The sequence below is a fragment of the Carassius auratus genome, unplaced genomic scaffold (assembly GCF_003368295.1).
Source record: "Carassius auratus strain Wakin unplaced genomic scaffold, ASM336829v1 scaf_tig00214697, whole genome shotgun sequence".
NCBI classification, from domain to species: domain Eukaryota; kingdom Metazoa; phylum Chordata; class Actinopteri; order Cypriniformes; family Cyprinidae; genus Carassius; species Carassius auratus.
The window spans coordinates 66,795-80,812 of NW_020527771.1; the positions used below are offsets into that span (position 1 = coordinate 66,795).

At 37.5% G+C, this 14,018-nt stretch overlaps 1 protein-coding gene across 1 annotated transcript; it reads right to left on the reverse strand.

Moving 5' to 3' along the window:
* Window positions 1–4,780: 4,780 nt before the first annotated feature.
* On the reverse strand, window positions 4,781–12,228 carry LOC113092633 (legumain-like). Its single transcript, XM_026258297.1, has 11 exons — window positions 12,128–12,228; window positions 11,614–11,704; window positions 11,388–11,485; window positions 9,551–9,635; window positions 8,970–9,040; window positions 7,533–7,608; window positions 6,846–6,908; window positions 6,274–6,340; window positions 6,032–6,150; window positions 5,846–5,941; window positions 4,781–4,988 (listed from the first exon to the last, which is right to left on the reverse strand). The coding sequence occupies exons 2-11, from the start codon at window positions 11,677–11,679 to the stop codon at window positions 4,947–4,949; spliced, it is 783 nt and encodes a 260-aa protein (XP_026114082.1). The 5' UTR covers window positions 11,680–11,704; window positions 12,128–12,228; the 3' UTR covers window positions 4,781–4,946.
* Between the last annotated feature and the right edge of the window lie 1,790 nt (window positions 12,229–14,018).

The following is a 14,018-nucleotide window of genomic DNA, read 5'->3' on the forward strand; positions in this document are numbered from 1 at the left end:
TTGGGTGTCATCAGCATAGCAGTGATTAGAAAAGCCATTCTTCTGAATGACAGATCCTAAAGATGTCATGTAGATGCAGAAGAGAAGTGGTCCAAGTACTGAGCCTTGAGGAACCCCAGTAGCAACGTGGTGTGACTTTGAAACATCACCCCTTCAAGACACACTGAAGGATCTGTCAGAGAGGTAGGACTTAACCCACAGGAGAGCAGTTCCAGAGATTCCCATCTTTCTGTGGGTGGACAGGAGAATCTGGTGATTAACAGTGTCAAAAGCAGGAGACAGGTCCAGTAAGATGAGTACCGAGGATTTTGAAGCTGCTCTTGCTAGTCGCAGGGCTTCAGTAACCGAGAGCAGAGCAGTCTCAGCTGAGTGGCCACTTTTGAAGCCAGATTGGTTGCTGTCCAGGAGGTTGTTCTGTCCAAGGAACATAGAAAGCTGGTTGAACACAGCCCGCTCAAGTGTCTTTGCAATGAATGGAAGAAGGGATACCGGTCTGTAGTTTTCAAGAAGCGCTGGATTTAGAGATGGTTTCTTGAGCAGTGGGCTTACCCGAGCCTGCTTAAATGCTAAGGGAAATGTTCCAGATTTACATTTACATTTATTCATTTAGCTGACGCTTTTATCCAAAGTGACTTACAATTGCTATATATGTCAGAGGTCGCACCTAGCAACTAGGGGTTAAGTGTCTTGCTCAGGGACACATTGGTGTCACAGTGGATTCGAACCCGGGTGTGTCTTATCCACTGAACCAACACCACCCCCACCAGATTGAAGAGAGGAGTTGATAATGTGAGTAAGTGAAGGTATGACTGAAGAAGATATCGCTTGAAGGAGGTGAGTGGGGATAGGATCAAGTGGACAAGTAGTAGGATGATTGGAAAGGAGAATTTTGGAGACGACCATCTCTGAGAGTGGGGAGAAGGAGGATAAAGAGTGTGCATCGGTCATTGTGAAGTTTTCCTCAGTCTGCGGTGTGGAGAATTGGTCACTGATGGATCTTGTCTTATTTCTGAAGAAAGCTGCAAGTCGTCCGCTGTAAGAGTCGATGGAGGAGGTGGAGGCGGTGGATTAAGAAGAGAAGAGAAAGTCTTGAAGAGTGTCCGAGCGTCACAGCAGCTGTTAATTTTGTTGTGGTAGTAGGATGTTTTAGCTGTGAAGACATTTGCAGAGAAGGAAGAGAGGAGAGATTGATACACACTGAGGTCCGTAGAGCTTTTTGATTTCTGCCATTTCCTCTCTGCAGCCCTCGGACAGCCAGGGGGCAGATGGGGCAGTGCGTGCTGGTCTAGACAACAGTGGGCAAAAGTTGTCCAAGCAAGATGTTAAAAGTGGAGCAAAGAGTGTCCGTAGCACTGTTCGTGTCCAGAGCAGAAAACTGAGAGAATGGTGGAAGAGAGGATGAAACCACAGCAGATAGGCGAGATGGAGAGAGTGAGCGTAGGTTCCGTCGAAAGGTGACCTGCGTTGGAGTGTGTGCCACTTCAGGAGTAAGTGCTAGGTTAGCAGTAATGAGGAAGTGATCAGAGGTGTGCAGTGGAGCAACTGAAGAGGTGTCCACAGAGCAACAGCGCGTGTAGATGAGGTCAAGTTGGTTGCCCGATTTGTGAGTCGCTGTAGTGGACACTAGCTTGAGATCAAATGAGGTGAGCAGAGTTTTGAAGTCATATAAAGCATGAGGCAAACATACATCACTGTAAACCAATGATAGATGCAATCCTCAGTGGGGTGAAGCAGAGGATTGGATACATTTTTCAAGATGCAAGGTTGCTCATAGCCTCTGGCATACATCCCCAGTGGAAAGAAGGCTGATGTTGTGTCCAAAATAAAAGCAAAAGTAAACCTGCTTCAAATTCAATGTGCAGATGATGATGATCACATGTATACAGATGGTGAGGACCCAAGTGATGATGGTGATGAAATAACTGGATACTTCTCATCTCTCAGAACAAGATTCTCTGCATTCCAAAACCTTCCAATAATGAAGATCTTCAAGTACATCACAGGAGTCCCTGATAGCGCAGCTTGTGAGCGACTCTTTAGTGTAGGAAAAGACATCTTCCGACGAAAGAGAAACTGCCTTTCTGATGGAAATTTTGAAAAGCTTCTGCTGTGTCGAGTGATTAAAAATGATCAGGGTCAAGCCTGGCCGTATCCTACGTGTGATAATATCGTACAATGTTTGTGTGTTTTTTTTTTTTTTTGTTTGTTTTTTTTTTGGTACTGTTTGGAGGTCTTAATTGTTCTGCTACAGTAGTTTGAGCTGAGTTGAATTTGATTTAACTTGCATTTTGTTCTGCAAAGGCCTATATTAAGCATGCTCATGCAAACAGGTGCGTACACATACTTGTGCGTACATTATTACATGGATTACATGTATTTTGATTGTTGCCAAATTGATAAGGAACACAATAAACAATTGAACTAAACAATTACACCTGCCTATCTGTTTGACTGACAGTTTTGAGCACTGAGATAGCACTGACTTGTAATAAAAAAAATTAATTTTAAAAGAAGCTTAGATGTAGCTAGCAAGCTACTGTTGATGTAGCTAAGCTTGCTACATTTCCCAGAGGGGTACCTTCAGTGTAGTGAAGCTTCATTTACTGTAGAGTAACTGGTAGCTTAGCTCACTACATTTTCCAAGTAGCTTTCCCAACACTGGGTATCGGTACCGAATACTGACATTTTGGTACCATGACAACACTAGTAGGAAAAGATACCATGGAAGTCTGTTCAACTGTTTGGTTATACACATTATTCAAAATAACATTTATCATAACAGCATAATATTGTTTTCTGTGAATAAGTGACCAGGATGATTTTCACATTTGTGTTGTATGAACTTTGAAGGAAGCACGCATGACCCCATCCACATTAACGGGATGGTTGTTGAATGTTGATGGTGTCTCCAGCTTCAAGTTCCTGGGAACCACCATCTCGGAGGACCTGTCCCGGAACACAAACACCTCCAGCCTGGTCAAGAAGGCTCACCAGCGCCTCTTCTTCCTCAGGACACTGAAGAAGAACCAGCTGTCTTCAGCCATCCTGGTGAACTTTTACCGGTGTGCGAACGAGAGCATCATGACCCGTTGCATCACAGTCTGGAATGGGAACTGCTCAGTTGCTGATTGCAAGGCACTGCAGAGGGTGGTAAAAACCGCCCAACGTACCACATAGAGCATTGTTAAGGACTCCTCTCACCCTGACCATAGACTGTTTAACCTCCTGCCCTCTGGTAGGCGCTTCAGGAGCCTCCGGATAAGGACCAGCAGATTCAGGAACAGCTGTTCAGCCAATGGTCGGTGGGGTGAGACTAGTGCAGGCCAGTCAAGTTCTTCAAAACCTGCCTTCAACACAGTAAATCATTTCTATGTGGATGTTCTATTAAACAGTTAGGGAGATTGGATGCTTGGTTTTAACCACTTGCTTGTAATGGGTGTAATGAACAAATCGGGGCCTCATAAAAATTACATAGAATTCATACTAAAAGTATACTTCTGCCGAAAGCTAGATTCTGCGTACGCACAAAAGTTTTAGGATTTATGAAACCATTCGTATGCCAGAACCTGTGAAAAAATCCCTTTATAAATCTTAGTCAGAGCAAGATTGTTCGTACGAGCATTTCTACCCTGTCTCCTCTCTGAAATCGCTTAGTTTTACTATGCATAACCTCATCTACATATCATTTCCATGCATATTCTCATCCACGTGACATCATATTTAACACTGTTAAAGGTACAAGACATTAAGGAGATATGGACTATAAATGCCATTTCTGCCATACATTTTACAATGCTAAAAATCATCCAGTATCCTTGTTATGTTTTAGAATAAATACATCAAGAAGTCCATACAAACAAAACTGTATAAAATACTTTTCAGAGAAACGTTTTAGAAAAGAGCGGACTCATTCTTTTACACTGACCAAATAGTAGGTTATATTAATTGTTTTAAATAAATCAAATCTATGTCGTTTTGCTGATAATGTACACATATGTTTTAGGGTATTTATATAGGCTAGTTTGGTATACCTGTATTTTGCAGTAGAAAATGCAGTTTTCTTACTCGGTGTCACTGACAGAAAAAAAAAAAAAAAAAAGAAACGTGCAATTCTTACCTTTTCCTTTTAATGATATCTTTCAAATATGTGACTATCCCAGGAGTCTGCCTGCACACATCAACATCTCTGTGCAGAAGTAGTTGTACAGTAAAGTTCAGTATTGTCACTGGACCTATTCAAACTGGCCAATGGACCGTTCATCCACCGAATCCAGCAGTGTCTCCCATAATAACAAAGTGTGCATAATTTCTTTGTTCTCACTAAAAATATTTTCTAATCACGTGAGATCTGCAGATTACTCCTCCTAGATAGCACTCCTCCCTGTCAAACTTCTGCATAATGACTTTATACAATCTCAGTGCTCATCTCCATTAATGAATGTCTGCAGCAAACAGACAACGTTAACTTACTGTAACTATAGTTAGATCATTCTCACAGTAACAGTGCCAAGGTCATGGGTTTGATTATCAGGGAGCAAAAGTGAGACCTTAAAAGAATGCATCATAAGACACCATAGAATAAAATAAGTTGCAAATCCATGCATAATAAACAACACGGACAATCATTGGATTTTAACCCCATTCCCAGTTTTATTATTATTTTTTTTTTTTTTTAGTAGTTCACACACAAAATATTTATTGTTTTTTTTTTAGTTCACACAAAACATATGAAAGTGTTATTTTAGTTGATTTATAAAGAGGAAAGAATTACAGAATGTAATTCTAATATTTTTCAAAAGTGTTGCACTCATTTTAATTCTAATCATAAAGCCAGCAGTGAAAGTGAAAAAACAAACTAGTACAAAGGTTCTCCAGATTACTCTCATCATTTTCATGTGCCCCTCAGAAGGATGTTTTCTCTTTTCTTTAAGCAGCTTGTTGGGTGTTCAGTTAAGCAGGAACTCACTGAGGGGACATTCACTGAGTTTCTAAAGTAAAAAAAAAAATATATATATTAATAATGGACAGAAACCAATTTAGAAAGAAGTACAGTGTTTTTGGATCATTTGAACACACACACACACATATTTATATCTATGCTCTACACTATATATACACTATTGTGGTGAATGACAGTAGAGGTGGCACTGAAAGCAGCGTAGCACAGTCCGCAAAGGACCTCTGCATTGGCAGACACTATCTAAAACACACAGCCCCACAGCAATGCAGCCAGACTGCAACGGACTCTGTGAAGACAAATCTGACCCAGCTGCCCGGTTCATGCCCTAAGGACCTGTTTGGCACAACAGAAGTTCAGCATCCTCCAGGTACGCAACTCTGTATCACCGGTGGAAGATGTCTCTAACGCCGGATTGATCACTGATCATTACTGTGGAACGTAACTAGAAACTCACCAAACCTCTTTCCTAAAGACCTTGGCTTAGTTTATACCTGCTGCCTATGTTTTCTAAACTGTTTAGGTAACATTTACTTGGGGTCAGCATTACATATAACAGCTATGTCATTTGTTCAAAGATAAATAAGCAGTTATTTTTGTGAATCTCAAGTTGTAGAACAGCCCCTGTGGGAAGCTTTCTCATATTGCCGAATTAACAGTCCTTGACTAGTGCTCTGAACTGAGTGAAGTGGGAAGTTGTCATCTGATATACTCATAACCGCACCTTAAGTGATGTGTGACCCAAAATTCACAACATCATTGGTGACATGATTCCCTTTTATTGCACTATATACAGTGTGTCTGTGTTCATATCATATAAAAGTATTTAGAATAATAAAATGACTTGAAAGTTTGAACATTTTGAAATGAAATTTGAATTTTTAATACCATGTCTCCAAAGTTGCAAGGGGGGCATTGGGGTTTTTGAACATATTTGGTGATGAAGTCAAACTGATTTTTGAGTGTTGCTGAACTGAAGTCATTCTGTGAATATAAAGACAAATACACACATTTTTCATGTTTACTTTGTGAATGTAATGCAGTTTAAAGTTCATTGACTGGAAGTACGCATACCATATGAATAAACTTCAACCAAGCAGAAGAGAATTGATCTGAGAGGTAGACGTCCCTGGTTGGGTCACGATCACTCAGATAGCTCTGGGTGTTGTCATCACATGAAGTCACTGCATAGACTGAATGACAGATTCAGATCATATTTAATAAAAGGAAAATGGACACAAATCTTTCAAATAAACACAAAGTGTATGAGCCCAACACTTGATACTTAACAGTGTGGTCTATTTGTAACATCTTACCATTTTTCAATGGGGAAAGGTCTTTAAACATTGATTTCGAGAAATCGCTGTCCATGCATATCACCATCTACAGCACATATACATGTTGAGGAAATAGCAAGATATATTTAAAAATAAAACCAACTAGTTCTCGATACTTAAAGTGTTTTATATCACTACAAATTGCTTTAGCCTCTTTTGGGAGTTTTGTAGTAACAGTTTTAAAAGCAATACTGTTGGTAAATGTTGGGTAGGATAGACCTGCTGTAAGTAGAGGAGAAGCAAGAAGAATATTCACATTTATTAAATATGTAACAAGTAGTCCATCAAATAAATTTGTTATGGTCATATATAAGATATTTAAGTCTTTTAGTCAATCTGTTCAGTGTTATATGTCATATTTGATAAATGCATTGATCCTGATAATGCACACTCTTTTCTTCCACTCATGTGAGGGGAAATAGGGAATAATTGTCATATTTAGCAATAAATGATTTTTAAGCTGCATTTATCATGGAACAGAATCCATGTCTGTGTGAACTGTTTGTCAAAAATATAAATGGAAAATATATGCAAAAGTTAACAGTGCATACCTTTGAGAATTTTTTGGCAGTATGCATGTTGTTGATCGCTCCAATGAGATCAGCGGCACCAAGCTGTCATAAAAAACATACCAAAATGATTGTTCTAGAAGTCAGCGTGTTGTCAGATTATAATGTCATGATTATCATACATATCAATTTAGTATTGTATCCCCTGACAGTAAATTCTAAATTCTAAAATCCACAACTCTAAGAGGGTTCACTGTGTCAGTTTTAAGAAGATCATGTAAAACAAGAAAAAAGCCACAGTTATAAATATAATGCTTATTTTTCCAGTTTACTATAGACCTTTGTTTGCATGTTCAGATAAATGATGCCCGTGACACGTTATAATAAGTATGCAGTAATAAAGCACTTACTAATCATTTTTAAACAATTTTGATTTTTAGTGACCCAATCTAAAGTGAGAACTATTTACCATGAATAAGTTAACAAAGCATTAAAAATCATTATGCAACTCTGTTAAATAAAGTCACAATGAATGAAGAACTCACTATTTGTATATAGGCTATTAACATATCAATAATGTAGAGACATTACAATATATTAACTATGAATTATAAACTAATACTTTGTAAATATTTCGTAAGTACTTTATTACTGTATAGTTATTATAAAGTGTTATTGTATAAAGTGGTATTAATGCATGGATTTGATTATTCCGATTTTTATACTTACTGACTGCTCAGGAAAATCAAAAGTTCCTTGACCTCCCGTACCGGACATGTAGACGAATATGTTGTCATTTGTTCCACTGCAGGACATTAAGAATAATATTACTACTACTACTACTAATAATACATTAATATATTAATAAATAAATATATAGTTGCAAGCAGCAATTAAGGGGCCAGGCACTACAGATGCAAGCATCAGACCAACTGCAACAATGCCATTTTAAGATGATTTTAGTCAAAATAGCTGAAAAATCATAAATACTAGAATCTATAGAAATATACTTGAATAACTACTAGAAACAGGATTTAATGGTTTATCCCTTTTGACCAATAGGTGGCACTGTTATCAAATTGATGTGCTGTGTGTGAGGTGACAATGGCACACACAAAGTTTGGTGTCAATATTAGAGCTGAGTATTGCCATGAATCTGGCGATACGATACGTTAACACGATACAGGGGTTCGGATACGATATGTTGTGATACACTGCGATACCGTCAGCAAGGCGATATATTGGGATAATTCTTATTTTAGCAATAGGATATATTTTTAGAAAAACTGTCATTAAGAACACAATTCAATTCAAGTTTATTTGTATAGCACTTTTAACAACACAAATCGTTGCAAAGCAACTTTACAGAAAATTACGTTTCTACAATATTTAGTAGTCGCTTATCAGTGGTGACTGTCAGTTTATTAGGGCTGGACTATATATATCGAACGATATGATCATGCGCATCTAGTCAGTAAATCTGGTTCTGTGATTACCGCCAAATCGCCATCACCTGCTTTCAAATGGAGCGGCATTTAATAGACAGAGCCGTAGATCACCGACAAGCTACGCAATATCGCGTTCATTATCACAGATGAATCTCCAACCGATGAATACCTTCGATAATGAACGCGATAATGCATAGCTTATCAGTGAACAATGGCTCTGTCTATTAAATGCCGCTAGAGATGTGTCAAATCAGTGTGTCAAATTTCATAACTTTCCCACAAGCGGTTCTATGGGCTGCTATAGACTCGAGCGGAAGAAGAACGTCAACGGATACAATAGGTGCCTACGCACTTTCAGTGCTTCACCCATAATAATAACATTTGTTTTAGCTCTCGTTAGCTGCATTATGGGACCAATCATGGCAGCGTAAAATCCATAACAAATATTTTAATAAGCATAGCATCCAAGTGATACTAAAAATCCATATACTATTTGACCAGTAGGTGGCACTATCATATAATAGAAAGTTGTTGGGGCATCATGACAAAACACATTGACAGAATCCAAACTTGCACCCTATGCTTTTCATTATCTGAACAGTCGCTATGTTCTGTCATAACTCTCAGACATGCTAGTTAACATGACAATATTAATATGTTTGGTTTGGTGGAAGAGATTTGCTACCCTGTCGCTGTAAGTAATTCTTCACTAACAAACCTTCTTATGATTTTTTTCATGGTAGTGTCATCCCCTTGAAGAGTGGCCAGAAAGTTCACTGGGTTCACATCCTGTAAGGTCAGATTTGTCATAAGTGAAAGAAGAAGTGACGTGACATTCAGCCAAGTATGGTGACCCATACTCAGAATTTGTGCTCTGCATTTAACCCATCCGAAGTGCACACACACAGAGCAGTGAACACACACACACACACACACACACACACACACACACACACACACACACACACACACACTGTGAACACACACCCGGAGCAGTGGGCAGCCATTTATGCTGCGGCGCCCGGGGAGCAGTTGGGGGTTCGATGCCTTGCTCAAGGGCACCTAAGTCGTGGTATTGAAGGTGGAGAGAGAACTGTACATGCACTACCCCCACCCACAATTCCTGCCGGCCCAGGACTCGAACTCACAACCCTTCGATTGGGAGTCCTACCCTCTAACCATTAGGCCACGACTTCATAATTGATAATAATTGTCATATGTAATAATTGTGCTGAGATACAGAAAAAAAAAACAACAACAAAAAAAAATCAACACAATATTTAAAATTAAAAATGTTACCACACTACTGTAGTCCTTTGGAACTCCTGGGTAAATGTTTGGCATTTGCGGTACTACACTGGCAATGTTTCCCTGAAATGGGTTCCTGTAGGCAGAGAAGTAGAGCTACATGTTAAACACAATCAGCTCCATCAATATATGCTTTTCACAGATTTCCAGAAGAATATATAGTGTTCCTGAAGCTCTAGTGGTAGAGCATTGTGTTGTTAAGCGCAAGGTTGGGGGTTCGATTCCCCGGGAACACATGATAGGTAAAAATTGATAGCCTGAATGCACTGTAAGTCACTTTGAATAAAAGCATCTGCTAAATTCATAAATTAAATTTTAAATGTAAATTTTAAATTTCACATACATATATATATATATATATATATTATAGTTCGCTGTTTTTTTTATTTCATTTTAGACATCTGAAAAGTATCCCATCTATGAATGTGTTTTATAGGCTACTTTGGTTTTGGGAAATACAGAGGTGTGAAGGACTTGACAAAAAAAGAAAGAAAAAGAAAAAAAAGACCTTGTTTTTGGGAGCCAATATATTTGGTAGACTTTCTGTGATTTACAATAAACAAACCAGAAGCAACAATATCTGCAGAACGGAGAAGGGTTGACCATTCACAAAACATAAAATAGCAATTTTATTTAAATATACATGTTCCGTTCTGAAAGCAGAATTTATGCAAACGCATATAAATACTTCAAAAACTTTAACAGATGTCTAGCGCCTTTAGAGAGAAATACAACCTTCATTCAAATGATATAATCGGAGAGTATTTGCTTTCGTTTTGAATTGGTTCCTTTAAAAGTAAACTTTGTTCTCACATATGTGAGGCACCCCAGTCTTTTGTTATTTCATTATCAGGAAAAAAAAATCAAGTGATCACACAGGCGCCTCCGTCATGCATGCGCATTAATACCTTTCCACACAAACACTTCAATATGAATAGTAATAGAGCACATTTAATTTAGGTTAACGCTACAGTATGGGATCCGCTTTGAAATAAATCTTCACAAGTCTACATCCGAGACAGGTGCAGTTGTAACCTGTAAATTGAAGGCTATTAGACATTTTAAAATGATCTGCCGCTCCTATTCGTTGATCATTAGTGTACTTGTCGCAGTCATAAACATGTTTTAATTATTTTTATAAATCGCTTATGCAATAAATAAAGATACAAAGTAGGTTAAGTTCAATTGTAAAAGTATAATAAATAATTATACAATGCTACAGACTGCAAAAAAGATTGCAATTTCACATTTTGCATATGCATAAATTTTTATTTTTTTAATGCAATGATGCAAAATAAAAACAAACAAGATTTGTAATGAAGAAAAAATAGACAAACAAGAATAAATAATGTTACCCGAAATTATACAGTGCCTCACGTTGCATAAAATAAAGGAAAGAATTTATAAAATATGCAACCATTTCTTAATTAGTGAACAGATATCTTTTCTCCACACAGTTCTTTGTCAAAATAAAGGACAGGTAACGAATAACAAAGTATGTGAGTGACAAAAATGCAATGATGTTTTAGTAAAGGAATATATAAATATATAGTAATATATTGAAAATGAAATTGAAAATGTAATAATGACAAATATTACTTAATGGAAAAATATTGATATATATATATATATTTCATTATTTTTTCTCATTATTTTAGATTTAGATTTTTAATCTGATCATTAGTTCTTGTTTTATGTTTTTAGGTTTTAAATGAATCCTCCTTAAAGCTCAGTGGTGCATCTAATTTGAAGCATGTTTAGCACTGTGCATCAAGTTCAACCATGAAACATACTGCATATCACTCAAAAGCTTCAAGAAAATACTCACTTGGGATTGTTAGCGATGTCATCATAAATCATCACCACAATCTGCTCATCAGGAATTCCATGTTTCTTAATTAACTGATATGCACAGCACACATTGGCCTAAAACACAAATGAATAAGATGATTTTCATGTTCCGTTACTGTCATGATCTACAAACTGTGGTTCAGCACACCTTGAGGAATTTATGGGCAATTTTTCTAATGAAAATAATAACAAAAAGAACAAACCTGGTGCCTGTAATTGTCCCAGCCCTTTGAGCCAGCGACAAGGAGAACCCATTTTTTCCCAGACATCTCCTGAGCCTTTTCAAAGCAAAGTCTATGGAAATTAAAAATTACAATTATACAAAATAATAACACTAATATATATTTTTTAAAGTAAATTGATATTCTTCTAATGCTTTTAATCGGCTAACATACTTTTGTTTTGGCTCATATATTTGTAATGTGATTCAAGAAAAATGGAAAAGAACACAAACAAGTAGGCCATATGTTATAAAGTTTGACAAAATAACAAGATTAAAACAACAACAACAACAACAACACGTATTAAGCTCTACCAAAGAGTTGCTTTCTTTTCGTGAAATGCTGAAAACTAGTCACTCTTCATAATGTTAAAAATAACAATTAACCAGGTCAAGAAATGTTTAAAGTTACTATTTAACCAATTTATCTAAGGAAATACAAATGCTAAAAGTGTTTTGAATATCGATGTAGTTGATTGGCTCATATTCCATCATACCTGTGCTGAGTGTGAGGTGTTCCTCTGCGCCTGTCCGGTCGTTTTCTGGTGCTTTAAGTTGGATGATCACTGTCTTTATATAGGCTGTCTAGTACTTTCATTTGAGACTCATGGGTGGAGAGTTCTTGCTAGTGGGAGGGTCTGTTTAATATCATGCAATATTTTCCATATTTACTTTAACTGACAGCAGTTGAAGTGAAAGAAATTGCTACTCCCCTTTATTTGCACATGCGTAATCTACTATCAGCAAATAATATGAATTCACATTTGAATTTTGCAGTTAAGGTACAGAAAATGTATTTATGTTTTGTCTGTTGCATTTATTGTGTAATGGTTTTGAGTGCACATTACAGCTTTGAAGTCTACAGTTTTTTCTCTTCTTTAGACACATCAACAGTTCTTGTGGTTCGTTTGGAAAACACTTCGATTTACACAAGCATTTATTGATGATCTACACCAGTGCTTATGAGTGAAAATATTAATTTATTCCCATAGAATTGCAGAGAACAAAATCTGTCACTGTTTAAAAAAATTGTTGCCTGTTTTATAAATAATTTCCATTATTTTAGTAAAACGTGAGGCACTGAATAATTTCGCTCCCTTTATTAAGCCCAAACTAAAACAAGAAACGAATAAATGAAGGACAATAAAAGGAAGCAGCTCTCATGTAGCTTCATATGCCAGGCTATATAAATTAGTCTTTAGGCTAAATTTAAAAACAGCAAGTGTTTTTAATTTTAAATTGCATAAATTTGGGTAAAATAGCCGTTTTGGCATTTAAAAATTTTGATTAAAGTCACATTGTGTTAAACTGTCAAAATAACAATAAAAAATAATTTTAAAGGAAAATATTTTTCTACCCATGTAATCAACATTTGGGATTAACATGTCCAATCTGCCCCAAACTTCACATGGTTGATAAGACTTCGGACCGGAATAGAATGACATGCCCATATTCAGTGATAGTCATAGCGCCACCTATTGGCAACAGGAAGTGTCATATTTTACGCTGTGATGAACTACTCCTAGAAATTTTATGACATCAATGTCTTTTTTGTGGTCAGTCTAATCTAAAGGTCTTTGTAATGTAGTTTTTGTTAAAGGGCGTGTCCATGGTGCTGTGACAAAATTTGATGTCTCGCCATGGGAATAGAAGTTGTTGTAACTAAGCCATAAAATGTCCGATCTTCTCCAAACTTCAGATATTTTAAAAGAGTCATAGCCTGAAGACATGTTAAGGCCAGTATTCAGTTATAATCATAGCGCCACCTATTGGCAATAGGACACACCTTGCAGGAAGATTGGCAGATATAAATCACTTTGACATATTTCACTTATATTTACAACTTCAAATGCATATTTCTGTGACGGGTGTGAAAGGATAGTCTGGAAGCAATAGCAAGTTAACAGATTTAATGAGAAGATATAGCGAAGGTACATAAACAAACAATGACGATGAGACAGCGATACTCCGAGGGGATGGTGAAGAGGTGAGAAGTCCAGCTGGTGGTGGAGAGAAGGTGAGTAATCCGAATGATGACGGCGTTTGGCAGCAGGAGAGGGTGGCACAGGAACTGTGGGGAGTAGAGCCGAAGGTAAGTGTCCGTGGCTGAGTGAACGTGCGAAGAGTGGATGAGGTTCTGGGGAAACGGGAGGCTTTGACCGGTCGCGATCGGGGTGTATCCTCTTGTACACAGGAGGTAGTCTGAGGCAGACTGTCACCGGACTAATGAACTTGGTGAAAGTGAACGGGCCAATAAATTTGGGAGCTAATTTATTAGAAACGGATCGCAGAGGAATGTTACTGGTAGAAAGCCACACTTTTTGACCCACGACGTAGACGGGAGGCTTGGACCAGTGGCGATCGGCCTTGGCCTTAGTGTGCTCCCTC

Coding starts and splice junctions, on each gene's coding strand:
- LOC113092633 (XM_026258297.1), bottom strand. CDS start 11,679: ATGTCTGGGAAAAAATGGGTTCTCCTTGTCGCTGGCTCAAAGGGCTGG. Junction 6,909..7,532: donor TTGATTTTCCTGAGCAGTCA/GTAAGTATAAAA, acceptor TTTTTATGACAG/CTTGGTGCCGCTGATCTCAT. Junction 5,942..6,031: donor GGTTGAAGTTTATTCATATG/GTATGCGTACTT, acceptor TTATATTCACAG/AATGACTTCAGTTCAGCAAC.